General features: G+C 41.4%; 1 protein-coding gene across 4 annotated transcripts in view; it reads left to right on the forward strand.

Moving 5' to 3' along the window:
• The window catches only part of gck (glucokinase (hexokinase 4)), a 73,616-nt gene that overhangs the window by 29,742 nt on the left and 18,346 nt on the right, over positions 1 to 25,528 (forward strand). For 2 of the 4 annotated variants that reach the window (XM_073057230.1, XM_073057221.1), the window contains exons 2-6: positions 4,178 to 4,340; positions 20,471 to 20,625; positions 20,790 to 20,909; positions 21,267 to 21,362; positions 21,825 to 21,924. In XM_073057230.1, coding sequence (XP_072913331.1) covers positions 4,178 to 4,340; positions 20,471 to 20,625; positions 20,790 to 20,909; positions 21,267 to 21,362; positions 21,825 to 21,924 — 634 coding nt within the window. Of the gene's footprint in view, positions 1 to 1,513; positions 1,586 to 4,177; positions 4,341 to 20,470; positions 20,626 to 20,789; positions 20,910 to 21,266; positions 21,363 to 21,824; positions 21,925 to 23,638; positions 23,720 to 25,528 lie in introns of those variants that run through there. The other 2 variants (XM_073057240.1, XM_073057250.1) reach the window with 2 other exon arrangements.

The following is a 25,528-nucleotide window of genomic DNA, read 5'->3' on the forward strand; positions in this document are numbered from 1 at the left end:
TTTAGATTGTGTGAGGAATCCTGAGGACCCAGAGGAAACTCATGCATTCCATGGGGAGGACATACTCCTTACAGAATGGCACCAGAATTGAACTCCGAACTCTGGAACTCCCCAGGCTGTATTAGTGCTGTGCTAACTGCTACACTAATGCACTCTAGCATTAGAAGTTTTGATCCTAGGAAAAAGATACTGGATACCTCTCATACTCTTATAAACTTCTATCAAATCTCCCCTCAGCTTCTGCTGTTCTGGATGGAAAAACACAAGCTTGTCCAACCTCTGCCCATAGCATATGCTCTCTGATCCAGACAGAATGCTGGTAAACCTCTTCTGCATCTTCACCAAAGCCTCCACATCCTTCCTATAAAGGAGTGACCAGAAATGAATTGAAATGTATCTCCATAGTATAGATGATAGTTGGCCTGGACACAGTGAGCAAGAGAGCCTGTTTCTGTACTGTGTTACTCCATGACTCTGACCTCAATATTGTTACCTACTCTACTCATTCTTCACCATAATATTCTTTTCCACACAATAAATTTATTTCCAAAATTTGAGAGTATTACATAATAAAGAGACTACAGTGCTGAATCATTGCTGTTATCTACTCTTGTGAATCAACAAGAAGATTTCACCCATCACCCGTGCTATAGTGGTTTTCAGAACATGTGTGTACCTCAAACTTGGGGTCCTGTGTAGTGACAAATTGCAGATAGATAATGCCTACCCATGGAACAAACAGATGTGCACCAAGAAGTTATGTGTAAATGAAATTCCACTGTGGGGAATTGAGCAATTGATTTCTAGGAATCTCTGTTATTGATTAACAGTGGCCAATCATTATGAAAATCTCAGATCTTGTGTTTTTACAAGTAGGTTTGGAGATAGTGAATTTGTGACATCATTTCACAGGACATGTGATACAGAGTTACTGTAATTATGGGAGAAAAATTGGATAATACAATAAGGTGGTGAACAGTCATACTAAACACATAAACAAATAAATTTAAGTGATTATTAACAAATAATGTTTGCAGATTAATGTCCTTTTCAAAGTGCTGACCTTGTGCTGTTGACATTTCCAAATTGGCGCCTTGTTGTTGTCAATAGCACTGATTGAATAACCTAAATACAGTGGATTCTGCTTAATTGGGCCACTTATCAGTTAATCAGGGCAGCCACTTATTTGGGACAACTCTTAAAGAATAAAATCTAATCAAGAAAATTGCCGGGATTCCCTTTGTTTATTTGGGACATTGTGCTGCATAGTGAATTGGGACAGGCGACTATTGGTAAACAGGTTCTAACTAGTGTCAGTCACATTCACTTGTGTAGCCGTCAGATGCTACACAGTACTTAGAGCAAAGAGGTTTTAGATAGTGTCAGTGCATGTGTTTGTGTTTTTAAAACAAAACAATGATTTTTGTCACTGATAGTTGCCAAGAAATAAGCAGTAAGACAATTCTAAACTGTTTTGCTCACTGCGGTTTCAAGCACTCAGGTTTGGAGATGCCAGAAACGGCCGGGAGTGAAAATGAAACGATTTCACTACTTCAACAACTTAAGAACTACGAAGAATTTGAAGGTATCGACAATCATCTTAAATGTTACATTGAAATTATAGCTTTGGAGGATGCAGTTGTCAATAGCGTTGTTTGAAGGCAGTCCATTATCTGCAGTAGGTGTCTGCGCTGACTTTGTTTTTTGTGTACACAGGATGAATTACTTGACAGTAACTATTAGGAACTAATACACAGTTTTATAGTACTGTAGTAATATTGGTAGTGTTCTAATTTTTATTTATTTTCATGTAAATATATAATTTGTTACTCAGTTTGTCTTTTTTATACATTTTTAACTATTCCCATGAAACCTTGGCTAATTGGGGCAGCTGTTTAACTGGGATAAGATGTACTGGTCTGGATGTCTCGCAATTAACTGTGTGTGTCTGTGTGTGTAGAATGTGGGTGCAGTGGTAAGGCCAGCATTTACTGTCTTGTTTCTAATTGTCCTTGAGAATGTCATGCTGAGTTGCTCCCCCGAACCACCGCAGCCCTGATTAGGATCTGCATTAGGGTCCTTTGAGGAACAACATCTTCGCTTCGCAGGAGAGGGTAAATTCGTACTCAAAAGACTGGTCTTAGTCTGTCAAGATTATGCCTCAGACTTAATTTTTAAGTTCAAAGAGATGGTTTTTGTGGACAGGGGATTAATGGTCAGATTAGGGTTTACAGACAGGGATGAGGGGTAGTTAGAGGTCAGGGACAGTAAATGAATAGTCAGGGGCAGGAACCGATGGTCAGTGTCCAGGTCAGAGCGGTCCATCTGGGCAGGAGGCACAAGGACTGGTGATCCCTAGGTTGTTAAGCCCCAGAGTCAGAAGTTTGTGCAACTACAGAGATCAAAGCCTGAAAGGCAAATACCTTGTCCAGAAGTCAATTTCTGGGAGGCAATACCCAGAGTTTGAAGCTGGTGGGTGAATCCAGGAATCGGCAAGATCAGCGGTCGAAGCTTGAAGGTCGAAGACAGAAGTTGGCATCCAGAAATCAAAGCCCTTGGCTCAGAGGGCTGTCTATATGTGGGAGGAATGTCACTGGTCCTTGTCCATGGGGCCTATCTATGTGTGTGAGTGGGTAGTAGTCGTCGTTGTTTCAATTGTTTTGCTGAATGTTGTGGGCATGTGGTGTTAGTGCCAGAATGTGTAGCGACACTTGCGGGCTACTGCCAATATATCCTTAGGTTATGTTGATTGTTACTGCAAATGGGACATTTCATTGTATGTTTTGATGTACATGTGATAAATAAATGAATCTGAATCTTAGTCTGGTCATTGAATCTGCACCCTAAGGTCAAAAGTAAAGGTTTGCCATCCAATTTTTCATATCCAATTTGATTTGAAATAATACAGTCAGTATAAATTATATTCATTTCAAACTTGCTTTTATATTGACCAGGGATTAGATCAGAACCAATATCCATGCCCAAGTGCTGCTTTAGAATTCCATCTCAATTCAAGTGAACAAATCGCTTCTAAAATACATTTCATCTTGTGCTTATCTGGCATTGATATGTTGCTTTTTACCACATACTTTATCCAGACAATAAATAACCATTGTCACATATACAGCACACGTGATATACCTCACAAATCCTGATTGTACTTATCACCTCTATATGCAATGCATACTAGCATATACAGTATATACCTACTTTCAAATTATTTCTGCACATATGCAATAAATATCATGTTAACTGGCTATTATATAGTGTGGATAGTCAGAGGCTTTTTCCCAGGGTTGAAATGGCTGCCACAAGAGGGCCCAGGTTTAAGGTACTTGGGAGTAGGTACAGAGGAGATGTCGGGGTAAGTATTTTTACTCACAGAGAGTGGTGAGTGCATGGAATTGACTACCGGCAACGGCGGTGGAGGCGGATACAATAGGGCCTTTTAAGAGACTTTTGGATAGGTACATGGAGCTTAGAAAAATAGAGGGCTATGGGTAACCCTAGTAATTTCTAAGGTTGGGACATGTTCAGCACAACTTTGTGGGCCAAAGGGCCTGTATTGTGCTGTAGGTTTTCTATGTTTCTAATTAACTAGTAATGCATGTTGATCTTAAGCATACCATATGCAGTATTTACCAAAGGAAGTTGTTGACATTATGTTCATTTCTCCTTTTAATGAAAGAGTAGATAAATATTTGAAATAGGGAAATATATGGAGCTGTGAGTGAGGAATATAGAACATAAAACAGTACAGCTCAAGAATAGGCCTTTCAGCGTATGATATCTGTTCTGAACAAAAATGCCAATTTAACTAATTCCTTTCCCTGCACTTGATCCATATGCTTCCATTCACTACACATTCATATTTCTAACTAAAAGCCTCTTAAAAACCACTAATATTTATGCTTCCACCACCATCCCCGGCTACACAGTCCAGGAGCCTACCATTCTCTGTATTAAAAAAACTTGTCCTGCACATCTCCTTTAAACATCCCCCCTCCCCAACTTCACCTTAAAGCAATAAAGAAATAGAAATTTTAGTGGAAAACTTACCCGCAATTACTACGATTACAACACATATGAATCATAGAGTGTGCCCTATACATAACCATATGTATAAACCTGTAGATACCTCTCCCTCATATGCTCTGTGGTGTTTTTAACTTAATAGGTACAGCAGATTTTATCAGAGTTTCATCTCCGGAAAGAAGAGCTCTTGGAAGTGAAACGGCGAATACAGCAGGAGATGGAGAAAGGCCTTAAGTTGGAAACTCATAAAACAGCCAGTGTGAAGATGTTACCCACTTATGTACGTTCAACTCCAGATGGCTCAGGTAGAAAAACTAATATCCTGAATAACTATGTGTCAACACATTCTAAAAATAATAAGATATATACATCCAATAAATGCAGTATAAAATCTGCCATAAGGAATTTGAACCTGGTTATGACACCCGTCTTTACACAGCTTGTTGTTTTCACTACCAAAGGGAGCTACCTGATAATGTTGATAATTCCATAGCCCTTTAAGATTAGAGGAATGCACATTTTGGAAGTCAAAATATTGACTATTTTCCCCTCATACTCCCAATTTCCTTGTATGCCAAATGCATTATTGAACTTGCTGTGGTGAACTACATATACCTGTCTGGACATGCCCCTCTGCTGATGGCTCCTGTGGCTCCTCCCACAGACCCCTGTATAAAGGCGGTTGGAGGCACCGCTCCCCCTCTCAGTCTCCAGGATGTGTGGTCGTTTCTTGCAGCTAATAAAAGCCTATCGTTCGCCTCCCATATCTGAGAGTTATTGATGGTGCATCACTTGCCATGACTTTTTTAAATATGTACTGTATTCAGTGCGTCCCAATACACTTCATAGCCAATTAACAACAAAATATATTTATGTGTTCCCTTTAATTTCTTGAGGTGATACACAGGAGTGTTATCATACAAAGTATAACTCCAAGCCCATGATAAAGTATTTGGACAGGGTTAAAGCTGTAGGTTTTAAGAATTATCTGAAAGGTCCGGGTTGTGAGTCAGAGAAATTGACAGAATGGGCTCTAGTGCTTGAAGGACAGGGAAAAATGGTAATGATAGATTTCTTAAAATTAGGAATTCGTAAGAGCCCAGAATTAAGGCACAGATAACAAGGATGGTTATTGAGTCATAGAGCACTACAGCACAGAAACAAGCCCGTCAGCACATCGAGTCCTTGCTGCCTAGCCCCATCTACCTATACTCAGAACATAGTCTTCCATACTCATGTTGCTGTACCTATCCAAATTTCTATTCAATGTTGCAATTGCTGGTTAAAAATGGTTGGAAAATATTATAGGAAAAAATATGCAGTGCATTGAAAACTAAGTGGTAATTTTTAAATAAGCTGAGAGTCAAAATGGTCTAATGATCACCAATTTGATGAACAGGATTTTTATATAAATGGTCATTTTAATATGCACTCAGTGGCCACCTTATTAGGTATAATCTTTACACCTGCTCATTAATGCAAATATGTAATCAGCCAATCATAAATCAGCAATTCAGTGCATAAAAGCATGCTGACATGGTCAAGAGGCTTAAATTTTGTTCAGATCAAACATCAGGATTGAGAATTAAGATCTAAGTGACTTTGATGGTGCAATGTTTATTGGTACCAGACGGATGGTTTGAGTTTCTCACAAACTTCTAATCTCCTGGGCTTTTCCTATACAGCAGTCTCTAAAGTTTACAGAATATGGTGCAAAAAACATAAAAAAAACAGCAGTCCTGTTGGCGAAAGCACCTTGTAAATGAGAGCGGTCAGAGAAGACTGGTTCAAGCTGACAGAAAAGTGACAGTAACTCAAATAATTGTGTGTTACAACAGTGGTGTGCAAAAGAGTATCTCGGAATGCCAACACATCGAACCTTGAAGTGAATGGGCTACAGCCTCAAAAGACCACACTGGGTTCCACTTCTGTACCCAATAAAGTGACCACTGAGTATATCTCTGTAAATAGAAGTACTTTCAAAATGTTGCTTTTGTTAAAATGTTAATAAACCCGGAATCAAATCGGATCACATTCCCCTCCGTAGATGGTGCCTGATTTGCTGAGTTCCTTCCAGGTTTTGTATGTGTTGCACAGTAATAGTAATAGTACTGATATTGGTACTCTCCCACGATGGGGAATGTGATGATAGCCAGATTAAAATCAACCAGGCTAGAAGGGAGAAACATTCTGTTGTTCAACAGGACTACTAAGAGAGCTGTTGGAGTCTCAATTAAATGACAAATGGAGTGGGTTACTAAAAGATTGCACTGATTGTCCAAACTTTTTGTTCAACTTTTAGATAGAGTTTTAAAAAACAACAGAAGGCAACTAAAAATGTCATTAAGAGGGTAAAGATGGAATATGAAAGTAAGCTAGCCAATAATATTAATGAAGATACCAAAAGTTTCTTCAGATACATAAAGTGTTATAAAGAGGCGTAAGTGGATATTGGACGGCTGGAAAACTATGCTGGAGAGGTAGTAATGGGGGATAATGAAGGTAGATGAACTGAATAAGTTTTTTGCATTATTCTTCACTGTGGAAGACACTAGAAGTATGATGGAAGTTTTAGGTGTCAAGGATCATGAAGTGTGTGAAGTTACCATTAATAGAGAGAAGGTTTTTAGGGAAACTGAAAGGTCTGAAGGTAAATAAGTCACCTGGACCAGATGGTGAACACCTCAGGATTCTGAAAGAGGTAGCTGAAGAGATTGTGGAGGCATTAGTAATGATCTTTCAAGAATCACTAGATTCTGGAATGGTTCTGGAAGTCTGGAATGATTCTGGAAGACTGGAAAATTCACTCCACTCAAGAAGGGAGAGAGGCAGAGGAAAGGAAACTATAGGCCAGATAGTCTGATCTCAGTGGTTGGGAAGATGTTGGAGTTGATTATTAAGGATGAGGTTTCAGGGTACTTGGACGCAAATGATAAAATAGGCCGTGGTTAGCAAGGTTTCCTCAAGAGAAAATCTTGCCTGAGGAATCTGTTGGTATTCTTTGAAGAAATAACAAGTAGGATAGACAAAAGAGAATCGGTTGATGTTGTGTACTTGGATTTTCAGAAGGCCTTTGACAAAGTGCAACACATGAGACTGCTTAACAAGCTGCGAGCCCTTGGTATTACATTTCAGCATTCAACACAATCATTCCTCAGAAACTGACTGGAAAGCTGAGCCTACTGGGCCTGAACACCTCCCTCCGCAACTGGATCCTAGACTTACTGACTGGGAGACCTCAGTCAGTCCAGATCAGAAGCAGCATCTCCAACACCATCACACTGAGCATGGGGGCCCCCCAGGCCACTCTGCTGACCCACGACTGTGCTGCAACACACAGCTCGAACCACAAGTTTGCCGATGACATGACCGTGGTGGGTCTCATCAGCAAGAACGACGAGTCAGCATACAGAGAGGAGGTGCAGTGGCTAACAGACTGGTGCATAGCCAACAACATGTCTCTGAATGTGAACAAAACAAAAGAGGTGGTTGTTGACTTTAGGAAGGCACGGAGTGACCACTCTCCGCTGAACATCGACGGCTCCTTGGTAGAGATTGTTAAGAGCACCAAATTTCTTGGTGTTCACCTGGCGGAGAATCTCACCTGGTCCCTCAACACCAGCTCCACAGCAAAGAAAGCCCAGCAGCGTCTCTACTTTCTGCGAAGGCTGAGGGAGGTCCATTTCCCACCCCCCCCCCCCCCCCATCCTCATCACATTCTACAGGGGTTGTATTGAGAGCATCCTGAGCAGCTGCATCACTGCCTGGTTTGGAAATTGCACCATCTCGGATCACAAGACCCTGCAGTGGATAGTGAGGTCAGCTGAGAAGATCATCAGGGTCTCTTTTCCTCCCATTACAGACATTTACACCACACGCTGCATCCGCAAAGCAAACAGCATTATGAAGGACCCCACACACCCCTCATACCCCTCATACAAACTCTTCTCCCTCCTGCCATCTGGGAAAAGGCACCGAAGCATTTGGGCTCTCACAACCAGACTGTGTAACAGTTTCTTCCCTCAAGCTATCAGACTCCTCAATACCCAGAGTCTGGACTGACACCAACTTACTGCCCTCTACTGTGCCTATTGTCTTGTTTATTATTTATTGTAATGCCTGCACTGTTTTGTGCACTTTATGCAGTCCTGGGTAGGTCTGTAGTCTAGTGTAGTTTTTTTAATGTTGTTTTACATAGTTCAGTGTAGTTTTTGTATTGTTTCATGTAGCACCATTGTCTCGTTTTTACTGTGTACTGTACCAGCAGTTACGATCGAAATGACAATAAAAAGTGACTTGACTTGACTTGACTTGAAGATCCTAGCATGGATAAAGCAGTGGCTGATTGTCAGGAGGCAGAGAGTGGGATTAAAGGGAGCCTTTTCTGGTTGGATGCTGGCGACTAGTGGTGTTTCACAGGAGCCTGCGTTTGGAATGATTCTTTTTACGTTATATGTCAATGATTTGCATGATGAAATTGATGCCTTTGTTGCAAAGTTTGCAGATGATATAAAGATTGGTGGAGGAGCAGGTAGTTTTGAGGAAGTAGAGGGGCAACAGAAGAATTTAGACAGGTTAGGAGAATGGGCAAAGAAATGGCAGATGGAATACAGTGATGGGAAGTGTATTGTCATGCACTTTGATAGAAGAAATGAAAAGGCTGACTATTCACTAAATGTAGAGAAAATACAAAATCTGAGGTATGAAGAGACTTGGGAGTCTTTGTGCAGGATTCCACAAGGTTAATTTGCTGGTTGAGTCTGTGTTGAGGAAGACAAATGCAGTATTAGCATTCATTTCAAGAAGACTAGAATATAAACGCAAGGATGTAATGCTGAGGCTTCATAAAGCACTGGTGAGGCCTCACTTGGAGTGTTGTGTGCAGTTTTGGGCCCCTTAGAAAGGATATACTGAAATTGGAGAGGGTTCAAAGGATGTTCACAAAAATGATCCCAGGATTGAATGGCTTGTCATTTGAAGAGTGTTTAATGGCTCTGAGCCTGTATTCTCTAGAATTCAGAAGAATGAAGGCTGACCTCATTGAAATCTTTTGAATGATGAAAGGTCTTGATAGAGTAGAATATTTCCTAAATGGTGGGAGAGTCTAAGATCAGAGGACACAGCCTCATAATAGAGGGGTGTTCTTTTAGAACGGAGATGAGGAGGAATTTCTTTAGCCAGAAAGTGGTGAATCTGTGGAATTCTTTGCCATAGGCTGTGTGGATGCCAAGTCTTTTATGTATATTTAAGGCAAAGATTGATAGATTCTTGATTGGTCAGGACATGAAGGGATACAGGGAGAAGGCAGGAGATTGGGGGTGAGGAAAATTGGATCAGCCATGATGAAATTGCAGAACCAAATAGCCTAATTCTGCTCCTGTATGTGAACCTGGAGATTCAGTTTCCTGTGGGCATGTGCAGCAAATCTATAGAATAGTAACTATGACAGGATCAATAAAAGATCAAGTAGAGTGCAGAAGACAACATACTGTGCAAATGCAAATATAAATAAATAGAATGAAATAATGAGAACATGAAATAACAAGATAAAGATCTCTTAAAGTGAAATAACCGGTTGTGGAAAAATCTCAATAGATGGGTAAGTGAGTGCAGTTATCCCCTTTGTTCAAGAGCCTCATGGTTGTGGGGTATTAATTGTTCTTGAGCATAATAGTGTGATTCCTGAGCTCTTTTATCTTCTACCTGATGGCAGCAGCAAGAAAAGAGCATGGCCTGGTGATGAGGATCTCTGATGATGGATGCTGCTTTCCTATGACAGCATTTCATGAAGATGTGCTGAATGGTTGGGAGGGCTTTACCTGTCATGTACCAGGCCAAATCCTGTCATGTACTGGGCCTTCCGTAGGATTTTCCATTCAAAGGCATTGGCCATTCCATACTAGGCCGTGATGCAGCCAATCAATACACTCTCCACTACATATCTGTAGAAGTTTGTTGAAGTTTTAAATGTCATGCCGAATCTCTGCAGACTCTTAAGGAGGTAGAGGCACTGCCATGCTTTCTTCACAATTGCACTTATGTGCTGGGTCCAGAACAGGTCCTCTGAAATAGTAACAGCCAGAAATTTTCAATCTCCCTCCTGTATGCTGATTCATCACCACCTTAGATTCGGCTCACAACAGCGGTGTCATCAGCAAAGTTGAATATATTGTTAGAGCTGTGCTTAGTCATATAGTTATAAGTGTAAAGTGAGTAGAGCAGGGAGCTAAGCATATAGCCCTTTGGTGCACCTGTGGAGAGATGTTGTTGCCAATCCAGACTGACTGGGGTCTCCAAATGAGAACATCCAGGATCCAATTGAAAACGGAGGTATTGAGACAAAAGTCTTGGAGCTTATTGATTAGTTTTGAGGGGCTGATGGTATTAAATGCTGAACTGTAGTTGATTAAGAGTTCCCTGATGTACACATCTTTGCTGTCCAGCGTTGAATGAAGAGTTGCTCTGGACCAGTTGCTCTGGTATGCAAATTGGAGTGGATCCTAGTCGCCTGTCAGGCAGGAGCTGATATATTTCAACATCCTCTCAAAGCACTTCATCACTATGAATGTAAGTGATACTCATCCAGACAGATCACCACACTCTTCTGGGGCACTGGTATAATTGAAGCCTGCTTGAAACAGGTGGGTACCAGACACTGCCCAAGTGAGAGGTTAAAGATTTCAGTAAACCCACCAGCTAGTTGGTGAGCACAGGTCTTTAGTATGTGCCAGGTACCTCATCCAGTCTGGTCACTTCCTTGGACTCGCCCTCCTGAAGGCAGCCCACATATCAGCTTCAGACACTGAGATCAAAGGATCATTGGGAGATATGGGGGTTTGTGATTATTCCTCCATGTTTTGATGGTCAAAGCAAGCATAGAAGGCATTGAGTTTATCTAGAAACACATCCCTGCTGTCTCCCATGTAGCATTCAAACCCTGCCACAGTTGTCAAGTATCCCTCTTTGATACCAGTTTGATCCAGAATCATCACTTCGCCCATGAGATGGCTCTCTGAAGATCATAAATCCACCTCTTGTAGCTTTCTTGGCCTCCAGACTTGAATGCCTTCGATCTGGCTCTCAGCAAATTTAGGATCTCTTGGTTCATCTAGGGGGTCTGATTGGGGAAGACTCTGAATAATTTAGTGGAAACATGTTCATTTACAGCTGTTTTAATGAAGTGCATTACAACCATGGCGTGTTCATTCAGCTCTCCAAATGAGTGCTTGAACACCCAGTCCACTGACTCAAAGCATCCTATAATCATTCCTCTGCCTCCCATGACCACCTCTTAGTTGTCCTCATCTCTGAAGCATTGTGTTTTAGGCTCTGCCTGTATCTGGGTAGATGGTTTGGTGAAAATTTTTAAGGAGTTGTAAAGGAGGAAAAAGAATAAGACGGGAGTAATGTCCAGGGAGGAAATTTCAGAGGTGAAAGAATTGTACAAATGGAGGAACAATTAAATTTGGGGATGAGCAAGAAGCTTGAATTCTCAGTGATTGTAAGGTTGAAGCAGATTCAAATGAGAGGGAGGATCAGAAAACAGGGATAAAACATTTAAAAGGTAATGTGGCTTAACAGGAGCTAGTATAGGTCAGCAAGTAGCAATATTGGCTGAGCAGGATATGGCAATTGGGGAAACAAGTTGCAGTTTTTTTGAATAAGCTTAGCTCTGGAGACAAGAACAAAGCTGACCAGCTACATATACAAACGTTAACTGCCGGTTAACTGTCAGCTAACTATTACTTGGATTACACTACCTGTATGTATAATTTATATTTTCATTTATATCTATCATTATTATTGTTATGAGCAGAGAGACAACATCTGTCGGAAGTAAATTCCTTGTATGTGCATAGGTACTTGGCGATTAAAGTCTGATTCTGATTCTGATTCTGATATTGGAATTGATCTGAGTCACAACAATCAATCGCAGTAAAGACCATTATCAAACAAACTGTACAACTGCTCTCATTCTTTATTTTCATTTCTTTCCTTGATGTTGCACTTCACATCCAAAGACCTTCCTACTGGAGTAAAACTATTCTGCAGCATTAATGGTGCCTATACTTTACAACCAGAGTCTCCCCAACCTTATTAGTTCAGTTGCAGTGTGTAGTGGATATCTGAAATTGCATAGTCAGAAGCTGATCGCCAAGTCATTGTCAACTCATTCAGTGAAACAAATGAGAGATTAGGCCTTGTTTTCAACATCTGCAAGTTAAAAGTCCTCTACCAACCTGCCTTTGCTGTACTGCACCATCTTCAGACAATGGATCAGAATTAGGTTTATTATCACTGTTATATATGACATGAAGTTTGTTGTTGTTGTTGACGATGTCCTTAATGGTGGGGAGGGTTGTGCCCATGATAGAGCTGACTACAACCCTCTGTACCCTTTTTCAATCTTATGCCATGGAGATTCCATACCAAACTGTGATGCAACCTGTCAATGCTGTCCACCCTACATCTATAGAAATTTACAAGAGTCATTGCTGACACATCAAATCTCAAATTCTAATGAAGTACAGCTGCTGGCTATGCTCACTTTGACTGTCAATCATGGAGGAACCATTACAAACTCCCAAATCCTCTAATGATCCTTTGATTTCAGTCTTTGAGGCTGATGTGTAAGCAGCCTTTAGGAGAATGAACCCACAAAAAGCATCCAGCCTATATGGGGTACCTGGCCAAGTGCTAAGGACCTGTATCAATCAACTGGAGTGTTCACTAAGATCTTTAACCTCTCACTTCAGCAGTGTATGGTACCCAACTGCTTCAAGCATGCTTCAGTTATACCAGTGCCCAAGTGTGGTGATCTGCCTCAGTGACTATCATTCAGTTGCACTTAAACACACAGTGGTGAAGTGTTTTGAGAGGTTGGCGATGAAACGTATCAACTCCCGTCTGAAAGATGACTTGGATCCCTTCCAATTTGTTTACCAAAGCAGCAGGTCCACAGCAGATGCCATCTCATTACCTCTTGACTCAACCCTGGAACATCTCGACAGCAAAGGTGCATGCATCAGGATGCTCTTTATTGAATACAGCTCAGCAATGAATACCATCATCCCCATAAAACTAATCAATAAACTTCAAGACCTTGGCCTCAATACCTCCTTGCTCAATTGGATCCTGGATTTCCTCACTTGCAGACCCCAGTCTGTTCGGATTGGCAACAACATCTCCTCCACAATCTCCATCAGCACAGGTGTATGTGTGCTTAGTCCCCTGCTTTTCTCACTTTACGCTTATGACTGGGTGGCTAAGCACATTTCGAAGTACATTTATTATCAAAGTATGTATACATTATATAACCTTGAGATGTGTCTCCTTACAGACAGCCACAAAACAAATAAACTTCAAAAGAACCGATTTTAAAAAAAGACCATCAAACACCAAATGTGTGTGTAGAGAGAGAGAGAAACGAATTGTATAAACAATAAAAGTAAGCAAATAGCTTCAGAAATGAAGTTTTTCAAAAGACATGAAGCCAGGCATCACTGTAGCCAGAGCAAGCTACAGCCTCAGTTCATGGCAAAACCAGGTAAATGTTACAAGACCACAGACGCGAAGCCAGGCATCACTGTAGCCAGAGCAGGCTACACCTTCAGTTCGTGTGGAGCTCAGTAAATGTAGCTCCATGTAGTGGAGCAGCAAGCTGAACAGGCCCTTGCCTCCAGTCTGGCACCCTGACTTTTTCAATCTGGCCCAGCGCTTAAGTCCTCCAGACATCGGATTGTTCCTCGCTCTCAGACCGCACTAGGGCTTGAACCTCACTGTCATGATTCGACCCATTTCTCACCTTTCCAATCCAGCCTGGTACTTAAATTGATCAGATATCGGGACTTTCCTCACTGTCAGGGGCATTATGACTCTGCCTTGACTCTGCTTCCACTCCACCTTCGCTTTCATTTGCCTCGACCATACCTTCACTCCATCTCCTCTTCCGCCACCACTCGCCTTCACTTTCCTCAATTATTTTTTCATCTGTCCTCTGCCTCCACCACCACTGCACTCCATTGTTAGCATTGATTGTTATTAATGAAGTGTTATTAATACTCAGCTTCACTTGTTCCATCATTGAAATGTTCCCACAACCAACAGACTCACTTTCAGGGACTCTTCGTCTCATGTTCTCAATATTTATTGTTTGTTTATTTTTTTTTCTCTATTTTCATAGTTTATTGTTTTCTGTACTCTGGTTGAACACCCTAGTTGGACAGTTTTCATTGATTTATTATGGTTATTGGACTTGCTGAGTATGCCGGCAAGAAAATTAATCTTAAGCTTGTATATGGTGACATATATGCACTTTAATAATAAATTTATTTTGAACTTTAGCATGCTTTCTTCATGATTGCATTGCATAAAGATGTTGGGCCTTAGACGCTGACGCCTAGGAACTTGAATCTGCTCAGCCTTTCCACTCATTGAGGACTGGTATGTGTTCTCCTGACTTCCGTTTCCTAAAATCCACAATCAGTTCTTTGGTCTTGCTGACATTGAGTATGAGGTTGTTGTTGCGATACCATTCAACCAGCCAATTATAATTACTCTTGTATGTCACCATCTGTGATTTTAGCAACAAATGTGGTATCATCTGCAAATTTATTCATGTCATTTGGTGCATCCTTAATGTGTGCCTGTGTTGATTGTCAATGAGGAGGAGATGTTATTACTGATCCATACCTCTTGTTATCTCCGGTCAGGAAGTCGAGGAACCAGTTGCAGAGGAGAGTACAAAGGGTCAGGTGATGAATACTGAGGGGATGATGGAATTGAATGCTGAGCTGTAATCAATAAACAGTCTGATGTATGTTTTGCTGTTGTCTAGGTGCTCAGAATCATGATATAAAGGAGGATACTTATAAAGTAAGTTGGCTCATGAGATCACATCTACTGTAGACCTGTTGCAGCAGTAGGCTAATTGCAGTGGGTCAATATCCCAGCTCAAGCAGGATTTAATTCTAGTTGTGACCACCCTCTGAAAGCATTTCATTATGACATAAATAAGTGCTATTGGGTGACAGTTGTTGAGGCAGCTCACCCTGCTCTTCTTGGCCAGCAGAATGATTGCTGCCGTTTTGAAGCAGATTGGAACGTCAGCAGTGAGAAATTGAAGATGTCCTTCAGTTGCTGGGATAGGTCTTCAATACCTGGCTAGATATGCCAATCGGGCCCAACTCCTTCGTTTTGGGGGATGTTCTGACATCAGCCTCTGAGACAGGGATCATAAGATCACCAGATGCTGTTGGGATTCACACAGATGTAGTGTTATTCTCCCTTTTCAAAGCATTCATAAAAGAGACTGAGCTCATCAGGGAGTTAAGCATTACTACAGGTATGCTGTTAGGTTTTGCCTTATAAGAATTAATGGCATGTAAACCCTGCCACAGCTATCATGCATCCAATTGTGTCTTGAATTTCACAAGGAATTGTCTTTTCGCTGTCAGTATGGCCTTCATAGGGAATGTCTGGACTTCTTTCGGATTCTGGATCACTGGTTTTGTACGCCACAGAACTAGCCCTCAACAGACTGCAAATCATTTTGTTTATCCAGGGTTTCTGATTTGGCTAAAAAACTTGGTACGTTCTCAATGGCACACACTCATCCACGTAGGTCTTCATGAAAGTTGGTGTTGGCTGTGCCATATTCATTCAGGTCCGAAGATAAATCACTGACTATAGTCCAGTTCATTAATTCAAAGCAGTCCTATAAATGTTTAACCACCTCCCTTGACCATACCTTAGCAGTCCCCACCACTGGTGCTGCGTTCTGTAGTCTCTGCTTGTAGACTGGGAGTAGAAGTACAGCCAGGTGATCAGACTTGCCAGAGTGTGGTTACAGAAAGGTGAATGTTCCTGATTGTGGAGTAATAGTTTTCGCTGATGTCATCAGGAACAAAGCTCAAAACACAACCAAGAGAAAATCTGCAAATGCTGGAAATCCATGCAACACACACAAAACATGCTAGAGGAACTCAGCAGACCAGGCAGCATCTATGGGTCCTACCAAAGGATCTCGGCCCAAAACGCCGACTGTACTTTATTCCATAGATGTTGCCTGGCCTGCTGAGTTCCTCCAGCATATTTTGTGTGTGGTGTTTTTCAGAAGGCTCAAGACCCTCAGGACTTAAACCACCAGGTTCAAGAACAATTACTACCCCTCAACCATCAGGCTCTTGAACAAAAGGGGATAACTACACTCACTTGCCCATCCATTGAGATGTTCCCACAACCAGTGATCTCACTTCAAGGGCTCTTTATTTTGTTCTTTCATGTTCTCATTATTTATTGCTGTTTATTTATATTTGCATTTTTACATTTTGTTGTCTTCTGCACTCTACTTGATCTTTTATTGATCCTGTTATAGTTAATATTCTATAGACTTTCTGAGTCTACCCGCAGGAAACTGAATCTCAGGGTTGTATGTGGTGGCATATATGTACTCAGATAATACAACTTACTTTGAACTTTTTGAGCTTTGATCAAGGGTGTTGGCTCTGGTTCTGCAGGTGACATGTTGGTTGGTGCTAGTTTATCAGAGACTTGGTTGTGGCAATCTGCCTCTCTACCAGAGGACTTTAGGTTCAGGCCCAAGGAATAACTGTTAACAGTTTACTTAAATGTACATACTGTTTATTAGCAAGCTTGTGTTCACAGTTGGCAACACAGAGTCTCTGCTCACTGAGCTTGAGAAGATCTGCAGCCAAGTGAGCCCAGAATACTGTGTGGAGCCGCTGTTATACATTGTTATCACATTCAGATAAGGGTAGACCGAGAAGCTTCCCACAGAACAAACACTTCTTTGTTCATACATTATTCTCACAGCACGACTTGTCAAGCTGCTAATAAGTCAGTTAGGTTCTAGCCCTTTTAATTCTACATATAATTCCTCATTTGAAGTCCCCTGCAATGATTGGATATGCATCAGGGCAAACTGTGTCCTGACTTGATCACAGTACTCAGCTCTTCTAGAGGTGGAATGTAATCTATTATCAGGATGGCGACAAAGAACTACATCTACAGATAGAATGGACCACACTGGACTGCAGGATGCTCCATGTTGAGGGAGTAGGACTGAGACAGAACTGCAACAAGTCATGAAGCAAACGCTGCCACTTCTGGCTTTACCTGATGCCTTCATCTGGTCCATGCAGTGGATGACGGAGCCTTCAAGTTGGAGTGCTAGGGGCAAGCTGTGAAGCAGAGTACACAACAGTCTCTGATATCCCTCTGGTACTGCAGCCTTGCTCTGAGGGCCAAGATTAGTGAGTTGAAACCTTAAGATTTATAAGGTTTCTGGCCCTAGCCAGCACACTTTTACCATGGATTCCTAATCCTCCATACCACCATCTCATACTAGGGACCTGAGGCCCTTTGCTTCTTTGAGTAGGAGTGCCCAGTAAAACTTGCCCTGCACATCTCCTTTGAATTTATACCCTTTAACCTTAAATGAATGTCTTCTGGCATTAGATATTTCAACCCTGGAGAGAAAGATGTTGGCCCTCTACTCTACCAATGCTTCTCATAATCTCAATCAGGCCTCCTCTCAACCTCCGCCACTGCAGAATAACCAATCCAACAAATTTGCCCAACCTTGTACCATTTGCCTTCTAATCCAGGCAACAACTTGGTGAACCTCTTCAATATCTGTGCTGTACGATTCTGTGTTCTATCATGAATATGTTCACCAAAGCCTCTACATCCTTCCTGTAATGTGGCAACAGGAACTGAATTCAAAACTCCAGATGGAGCTGAACCAGAAACTTGTCTATAAAACTGTAAGATGTAAGAGACATTTTGCCTGTCAGGTCTGCTCTGCCATTTTATCATGAGTGATCCAGTTTTCCTCTCAGCTCCAATCTCTTGCCTTCTCCCTTCATGCCCTGACCAATCAATTACCTATCATCCTCTGCCTTAAATATACATAAATACTTGGCCTCCAAAGCTGCCTGTGGCAATGAATTCCACAGATTCACCACTCTCTGGGTAATGAAATTCCTCCTCATCTCCATTCTAAATAGACACCCCTCTATTCTGGGACTGTGTCCTCTGGTCTTAGACTCTCCCACCAGAGGATACACCCTTTCCACATCCACTCTACCAAGGCCTTTCACCATTCAATAGGTTTCAATGAGGTCACCCCTCATTCTTCTGAATTACAGTGAATACAGCCCCAGAGCCATCAAATGCTCTTCATATGACAAGCTGTTCAGTATTGGAATCATTTTCATGAACCTCTTTGAACCCTGTCCAACGTCAGCACATCCTTTCTAAGAAAAGGGGCCCAAAACTGCTCACAATACACCGAAGTGAGGTCTCACTGGTGCTTTATAAACTTACAAGATTATATCCTTGTTTTTATATTCTAGTCCTCTTGAAAGTAATGTTAACATTGCACTTGCCTTCCTCACCACAGGCTCAACCTGCAAATTAATCTTCAGGGAATCCTGCACTAGGACTCCCAAGTCCATTTGAGCCTCGGTTTTTTGTATTTTCTCTCTATTTAGAAAATAGTCAACCTTTTCATTTCTTCTACCAAAGTGCGTGACCACACACTTCATGACACTGCCACCCATCTGCCATTTCTTTGCCTATTCTCCTAATCTAGTCCATCTGTAGCCTCTACTACAGCAAAGCTACCTACCCCTCCACCTATCTAACTTTGCAACAAAGCCGTCAATCCCATCATCCAAATCATTAATATGAAAAAAAATTGGTCCAACCAGAAAACGCTCCCTTTATTCCCACTCTTTGTCTCTTGCCAATCAGCCACTGCTTTATCCATGCTAGAGTCTTTCCTGTAATACCAAGGGCTCTTAGCTTGTTAAGCAGCGTCATGTGTATCACCTTGCCAAAGGCCTTCTGAAAATAAACTATTAACTTATGCAGCCATGTTTCAAGTGAGTGAGTTGGTGAGGATGAGAACGAGTGAATGAATTCATGTAAATGAATGTGATCTTTCAGTTTTCCATCTATTTAATTCTGCATCTTACTCCCACTCTGATCTCTCTGACTTTGTCCTCCTACACTTTATCAGTGAAGCTAATCATAAGCATCAGGAATAGGATCTCGTTTTCCCACTTGGCAATTATGGCTACTCCAGTCTTGTATCTTACGTTTTCACTGTTTATTTTTTCTGCTCCCTCCTAATAAGATTACTGAGATAACATCAGAACTAGGAGCAAGAGTAAGGCATCTGGCCCTTTGAGCCATGGATGGTTAACCTTCTAACCCCTGCATCATGCTCCTGCAGTATCCCTACCTCCAATGGTTCCTTTAACAGCTGGAAATCTGTTGATCACTGTTTTGGATGAACTTGATCACCAAATCTTAACTGAATCAGAATCAGGTTTAATATCACTGATATGTCACGAAACTTATTATTTTGCAACTGCCCTCTGGGGTAGAGAACTGCAAAGGTTCTTCACTCATTCTTAGTGCAGAAATTTCTCCTATATTGGTCCAAAGTAATTCTGAAACTGTGGTTCTGATTCTAGTATCCTGAAACATTCTGTCATTTCCAAAGAAATCACCTATTATTTTTATGAATATTGGAGAACACAATCCTGGCCTATTTAATCTTGCCTCATCATGTAGATAAATGGTTTTGTATATTATATCTGAAATGTTCTGCCTTATTCACTTAGCATGTCTGTATCTTCTAGAGACCTCTTTACATCCTCCTCTTGCTCATTCACTTCATTCATCTCCTTTTACCTGTAGTTTTCCAGTAGCGTCAGCATCCTCTTTCACTCAATCTCCCTATCCTTCTCGCATCCTTTCTCTGCACCTTAAAACTTGATTTGTTTACAATTTATCAGATGAAAGAACACCAATCTGCCTTATGAACTAAGCTTCTCTTCCCATTGTTTGTTGTTCGTGAATATTTCTAGCATTTTCAAATTTCATTTCAGATCTATGGAATCTGCAAAATTTTACACTTGTTGAAATGGGAGGGAGCTTTTCCCAGGGACAGATACATAAAGAAGAGAGGTGGTGCAAGGAAGGAGGGGTATGAAGAAGGAGGCAGAAGGAAGAAGGTGGAGTGTGATGCAAAGACTAGAGATGGCACGATTTATGATAAGTATCAAGGCCAGCAGGTTATTTGATTATATGCTTTGGATTATTCAAATGGTTGAGTGCGGATAGAAAGGAAGCAAAGATGGAGGGCAGATAGCAAAATTTTTTGAGATGCTGTTTGAATCACTAAGGATGAAACATCACACAGGGGAACAAAGAAGACATAATGGTGAGAACACTTTAAGTCTACCTCCCTTTAGCTTTTAAGCCTTCTGTTCAGGAATCTCACAAAGTTGAACTTTGGGCCTGAAAGTGAATATTTTTAACCTTTGATTAACTTATTGATTTTTCTTTAAAATGTGTCCATATACATACTTGTATGACACATTATTACCTTGTCTTCTAGAGGTGGGTGATTTCCTGGCACTGGATCTAGGAGGCACAAATTTCCGTGTGATGTTGGTGAAAGTAGAAGAAGATGAAACTAAAAGTTGGAAAATTGCTACCAACAACCAAATGTATTCCATTCCCACTGATGTTATGACAGACACAGCAGAAATTGTAAGGGTTTTACAAACTTATTGCTCCAGATTGATAGAAATGATAGATTGATCAAAATTTTTCTGAGGCAACTGGTTCTTAATTTTATTTCAGTGCTTCTGTATCAATTGGGTTTTTTGTGATTATAATCATTCTTACTAACGTTGCTTGCATGTTCTTGTTAGCTCTTTGATTACATTGCTGAGTGTATTTCCAAATTCCTGGATCAATACAACATGAAAGACAAGAAGCTGCCTCTTGGATTTACATTTTCATTCCCAGTCCGACATGAAGATATTGACAAGGTGAGAGACTTCATGGATATTATTAGTGGGACTGTTATGGCCTGCAGTATAAGAACCACAACTGCACTGCAATCTTTAACAACTTCCTTTATCCGCAAAGGTTCTGATTATTCATAAAATTGTGATTTCACCTCTGGGATCTGCCTTTAAGTACATTCACATCAAAGGGAATGCAAGTTTCATTTGGTTAGGAAGGTGCTTTAAGTTTTCTCTCTTTGGATCCATTTACCAGTCCATAATAGTTGGCAATATGTCTGCACTCTCAAATGAAAAAGCCATGTATAGCCATCCGAACAGATGACTTGGATTTTCTTGTGCAGAATAATGCATTGTTTTCACACTTCCCTTTCTTTACAGGGGATTCTTCTGAACTGGACCAAAGGATTTAAGGCATCAGGAGCTGAGGGAAACAATGTGGTAGGACTGCTTCGTGATGCAATTAAAAGGAGAGGGGTGAGTTGGGAATTCTGAGCATCCTGTTATACAATGTTGTGGTCAGTTACTGTTTATAAATAAATTAAGATACTTTATAGAATAATTATGGACAAACAGAGGCCATTTTGCCAAGAAGTCCGTGTCAACTGCTGAGTACGAAACTCCTCTACTACATTTCCCTGTCCTGAATTCTTAAAATAATTTTCCTTTGAGAGTTTATCATATTATCATGACTAAAATAACTTAGATTTGAAGAATGCTTTTACTATACAAATATTCACCTTTTGAACTGAGTTGGGAAGTTAATGTTTCCTCTCTCTGGTGGGAACTGGATTGTTCAGTGCAATATCGAGCTCTGGTTCCTGATATGTAATCTTCTAATCTAACATAAACCTTTTTCCACTTATAATACATATATTACTCAATCTCCTATATTTAAATAAATTAAATTGGAGAGTATAAACTTTTCTTGTGTTGCAGGATTTTGAAATGGACGTGGTTGCCATGGTGAATGACACAGTTGCAACAATGATTTCTTGTTACTACGAAGACCACAGCTGTGAGGTTGGAATGATAGTAGGTAAGGAAACTAACAGCTTCAATTGAAGCATACTAGATTTGGAAATGTATTGGGAGTGAAATCTTGTACAAATTTGGGAAAAGACCATTATACACCCCAAGGCAAAAGCAAGGAGTAGAAAAGTTGATGACAGATTCCTTTCACAAAGAAGGTAAAATCTGCAGATGCTGGAAATCCAAGCAACACACACAAAATGCTGGAGGGACTCAGCAAGCCAGGGAGCATCTATTGAAAGGTGTAAAGTTGGGGCCGAGACCCTTCATCAGGACTGGAAAGGAGGACAGGGAGGATGAACCACAAGGCGATAGGTGAAACCGGAAGGGAGAGGGGTGAAGTAAAGAGCTGGGAAGTTGATTGGCGAAAGTGATACAGGGCTGGAGAAGGGGGAATCTGATTGGAGAGCACAGAAGGCCATGGAAGAAAGAAAAGGGGGGAGGAGCACCAGGGGGAAGTGATAGGTAAGGAGTGAAAGTGAGAGAGGGAAATGGGAATGGAGAATGGTGAAGGGGATTGGGTTCTTAACCGGAAGTTCGAGAAATCAATGTTCATGCCATCAGATTGGAGGCTACCCAGATAGAATACAAATACGAGGAAATCTGCAGCTGCTGGAAATTCAAGCAACACACACAAAGTGCTGGTGGAACGCAGCAGGACAGGCAGCATCTATAGGAAGAAGTACAGTTGACATTTCATGAAGGGTCTCGGCCTGAAACGACAACTGTACTTCTTCCTATAGATGCTGCCTGGCCTGCTGCATTCCACTAGAATACAAATCTATGGCCTCCTCTACTGTCACGATGAGGCCACACTCAAGTTGGAGGAACACCATTTTATATCTGTCTGGATAGCCTCCAACTTGATGGCATGAACATAGATTTCTTGAACTTCTAGTAAAGCCTCCCTCCTCCCCCCACCCTCAACATTCCCCATTCCCATTTCTTTCTATCACCTTATCTCCTTACCTGCCCATCACCTCCCTCTTTTCTTCCATGGCCTTCTGTCCTCTCCTATCAGATTCCCCCTTCTCCAGCCCAGTATCTCTTTCACTAATCAATTTCCCAGTTCTTTACTTCACCCCTCCCCCTTCCGGTTTCACCTATCACCTTGTGGTTCTTCCTCCACTCCCCCCACTTTCTTACTCTGACTTCTCATCTTTTTTCCCAGTCCTGCTGAAGGGTCTCAGCCTGAAACATCGACTGTACTCCTTTCCATAGATGCTGCCTGACTTGCTGAGTTCCTCCGACATTTTGTGTATGTTGCTTGCAGATTCCTTTTGTCTTTTTCACAACGTAGAGGCCCCATCCAGATTCTGCTGGCTTTTAGAACAATCCTTACAATCCAATTCTTAAGTTTACTTTCTTGTAGCCAGTTCTCTATCACATATCCATCACACCCTGATACTCCTACTGCCATCCACAGTGGGGGTATTCACAGTAGTTCTTTAACCCGGCAACCAGTACATGATTGGGATGTGGGAGGAAACAAGACCAAGTGGAAGAAACCTGCACAGTCATAGTGAGGACATGACAACTCCACACACACACAGCACTGGAGGTCAGTATCAAAGCTGGGTTTCTGGCAGTGTGATGTAACAGCTATATCTGTAACTGTGCTATCATGTCTGAGGTCATCGGCATGAGTTTCCAGTATCAAGTGTGATTACTCAAGTGTGTACTGAGCAGAAGTAAAGAAAAGACTGTCAGATAGCTATGTGGCCCCGTAGCACAAAAAATTAACGTTGCCATGGTGCTGCAGTGTAAATGGAAGAGCGGATAGTAAAGGTTCTGGAATTTATGTAAGTAACCACCATCAGTGAGTGAGTATCATAAAACAAGCTCTTGAAAAGATTCAGGTAATTGTCATGTCATAAACTGCAAGAGTAAAACTTACATAGTTGCAGCTATCAGTTAAACCCATAGAGAGATTACCATTCGATAAGTACTACAATGCTGAAATAGTCCACAGCCAGCGAGGCATTTTTGGTACCAACAACCTCCAATTATTGCATAATTGCTATAAAAGCTGTTCAGTATGCACCTTATACAAACATGATTTAATGATGAAACCAGTAGAGCGTGCCTCATATTCAGTGTATGACAGTGGTAACTGACTATCACAAAATGTCAGCTCGGCTTAGTTGTTAGTACATGCCTCTCAGTCAATATCTTGTGAATTCAGATTTCAGATAATGTGTGTAATCTAGTTGAATAGGCCATAGGAACCTTCGAAGCTGTTATAGCTGGGGGGAGGGGCGCAGAATAAGCTCCCACTACCTGTTAAATGCTCCCAATGGTGTGTGCCTCAAATAGTCTCTGACAACCAAGTCAAGCTCTTGGCCTTCATGTGTGGCTTAACTACTAAGCCTGACAGAATTGTTTCTACTGACAGGAGAAGGGGCAAAGGTGGGTTACTGGTGCCTTCGGGTGCATGGGGCTCATCAGCCATGATTGGCAGCTCATCTACGAGAAGGAAAACTCTGATCTCAAAACTCCCCTTCCTTGTGACTATACCCAATCATGGGGACGGCTTTGGAGTAAACCCCAAGGAAAATTCCAGAGCATAAGTCCCTAAGGCAGTCTTATGTTGAATTCAATGCCGACTGGCAACTCCTGCGATACGGATGGTGCCAAATTGTATCGGTCTCTACCATACCTTTGGGTTCATCATCTGTGTGGATGGGGGGGGGGGGGGGGCGGGATCTGCTGAATGGGTAACAGTTTGCTCTCCATATCATGTTACCTTAGCTTGCATCTCATGCAGACATCTAGGACACAATGTGCATGACCAACAGAGGGCCTCCAGAGAGAGAAGAATCAGTTTGTTCAGAGGAGAGGGAGAAGTCTCAAGACTTTGTGAAACAGATACCTGGCACAAAATTCCTCAAACTGGTGTTGGAATATCAGGAAGGTGTTTACACTTCGTGTTTCTCTGTCAGGACCACATGAAAGCTATGTCTAAATAGCAGAAAAAGTATGAAATAATCTTACTAATTGATCCATCTTCCCTCTCTAACTCCACTTGTTCCATTTAGATCCTACTTAGGACACATAGGGTACAATTGTAATAGGAGGAAATCATCTTCGACTTCAAGTATTGGCTGAGATCAAATTAAAGATTTCCTTAAACTGCATCTACAGTGTGTGTTGTCTATAGTTTTCTTTTTGCTTTTCTCCAGAAAATATCCTCAAGTAAAATAAATAGCTTTTACTTTTGCAGCACAGTAGTTAGTGGTTAGCCCAACACTTTACAATACCAGCAAGCAGTGTTCAATTCTCTCGCTGTCTGTAAGGAGTTTGTATGTTCTCCCTATGACTTTTTTGTATGTTTCTATAGCCTAGTAATTTCTAGGGTAGGGACATGTATGGCACAACCTTGTGGGCCGAAGGGCCTGTATTGTGCTGTAGGTGACTGTGTGGGTTTCCATCGGGTGTTCTGGTTTCCTCCCACAGTTCAAAGACGTACCAGCTGGTCTGTTAATTGAGTCATTGTAAGTTGTCCTGATTAGGCTAGGGTTAAAATCGGGGGATTACTGGGTGATGCAGCTCAAAGGGCCGGAAGGGCCTACTCTTAATAAATAAACGAATTACAGGGCTGGCTAAATCCA

This window comes from Hemitrygon akajei, chromosome 1 (genome assembly GCF_048418815.1).
Source record: "Hemitrygon akajei chromosome 1, sHemAka1.3, whole genome shotgun sequence".
In the NCBI taxonomy this organism is placed as follows: domain Eukaryota; kingdom Metazoa; phylum Chordata; class Chondrichthyes; order Myliobatiformes; family Dasyatidae; genus Hemitrygon; species Hemitrygon akajei.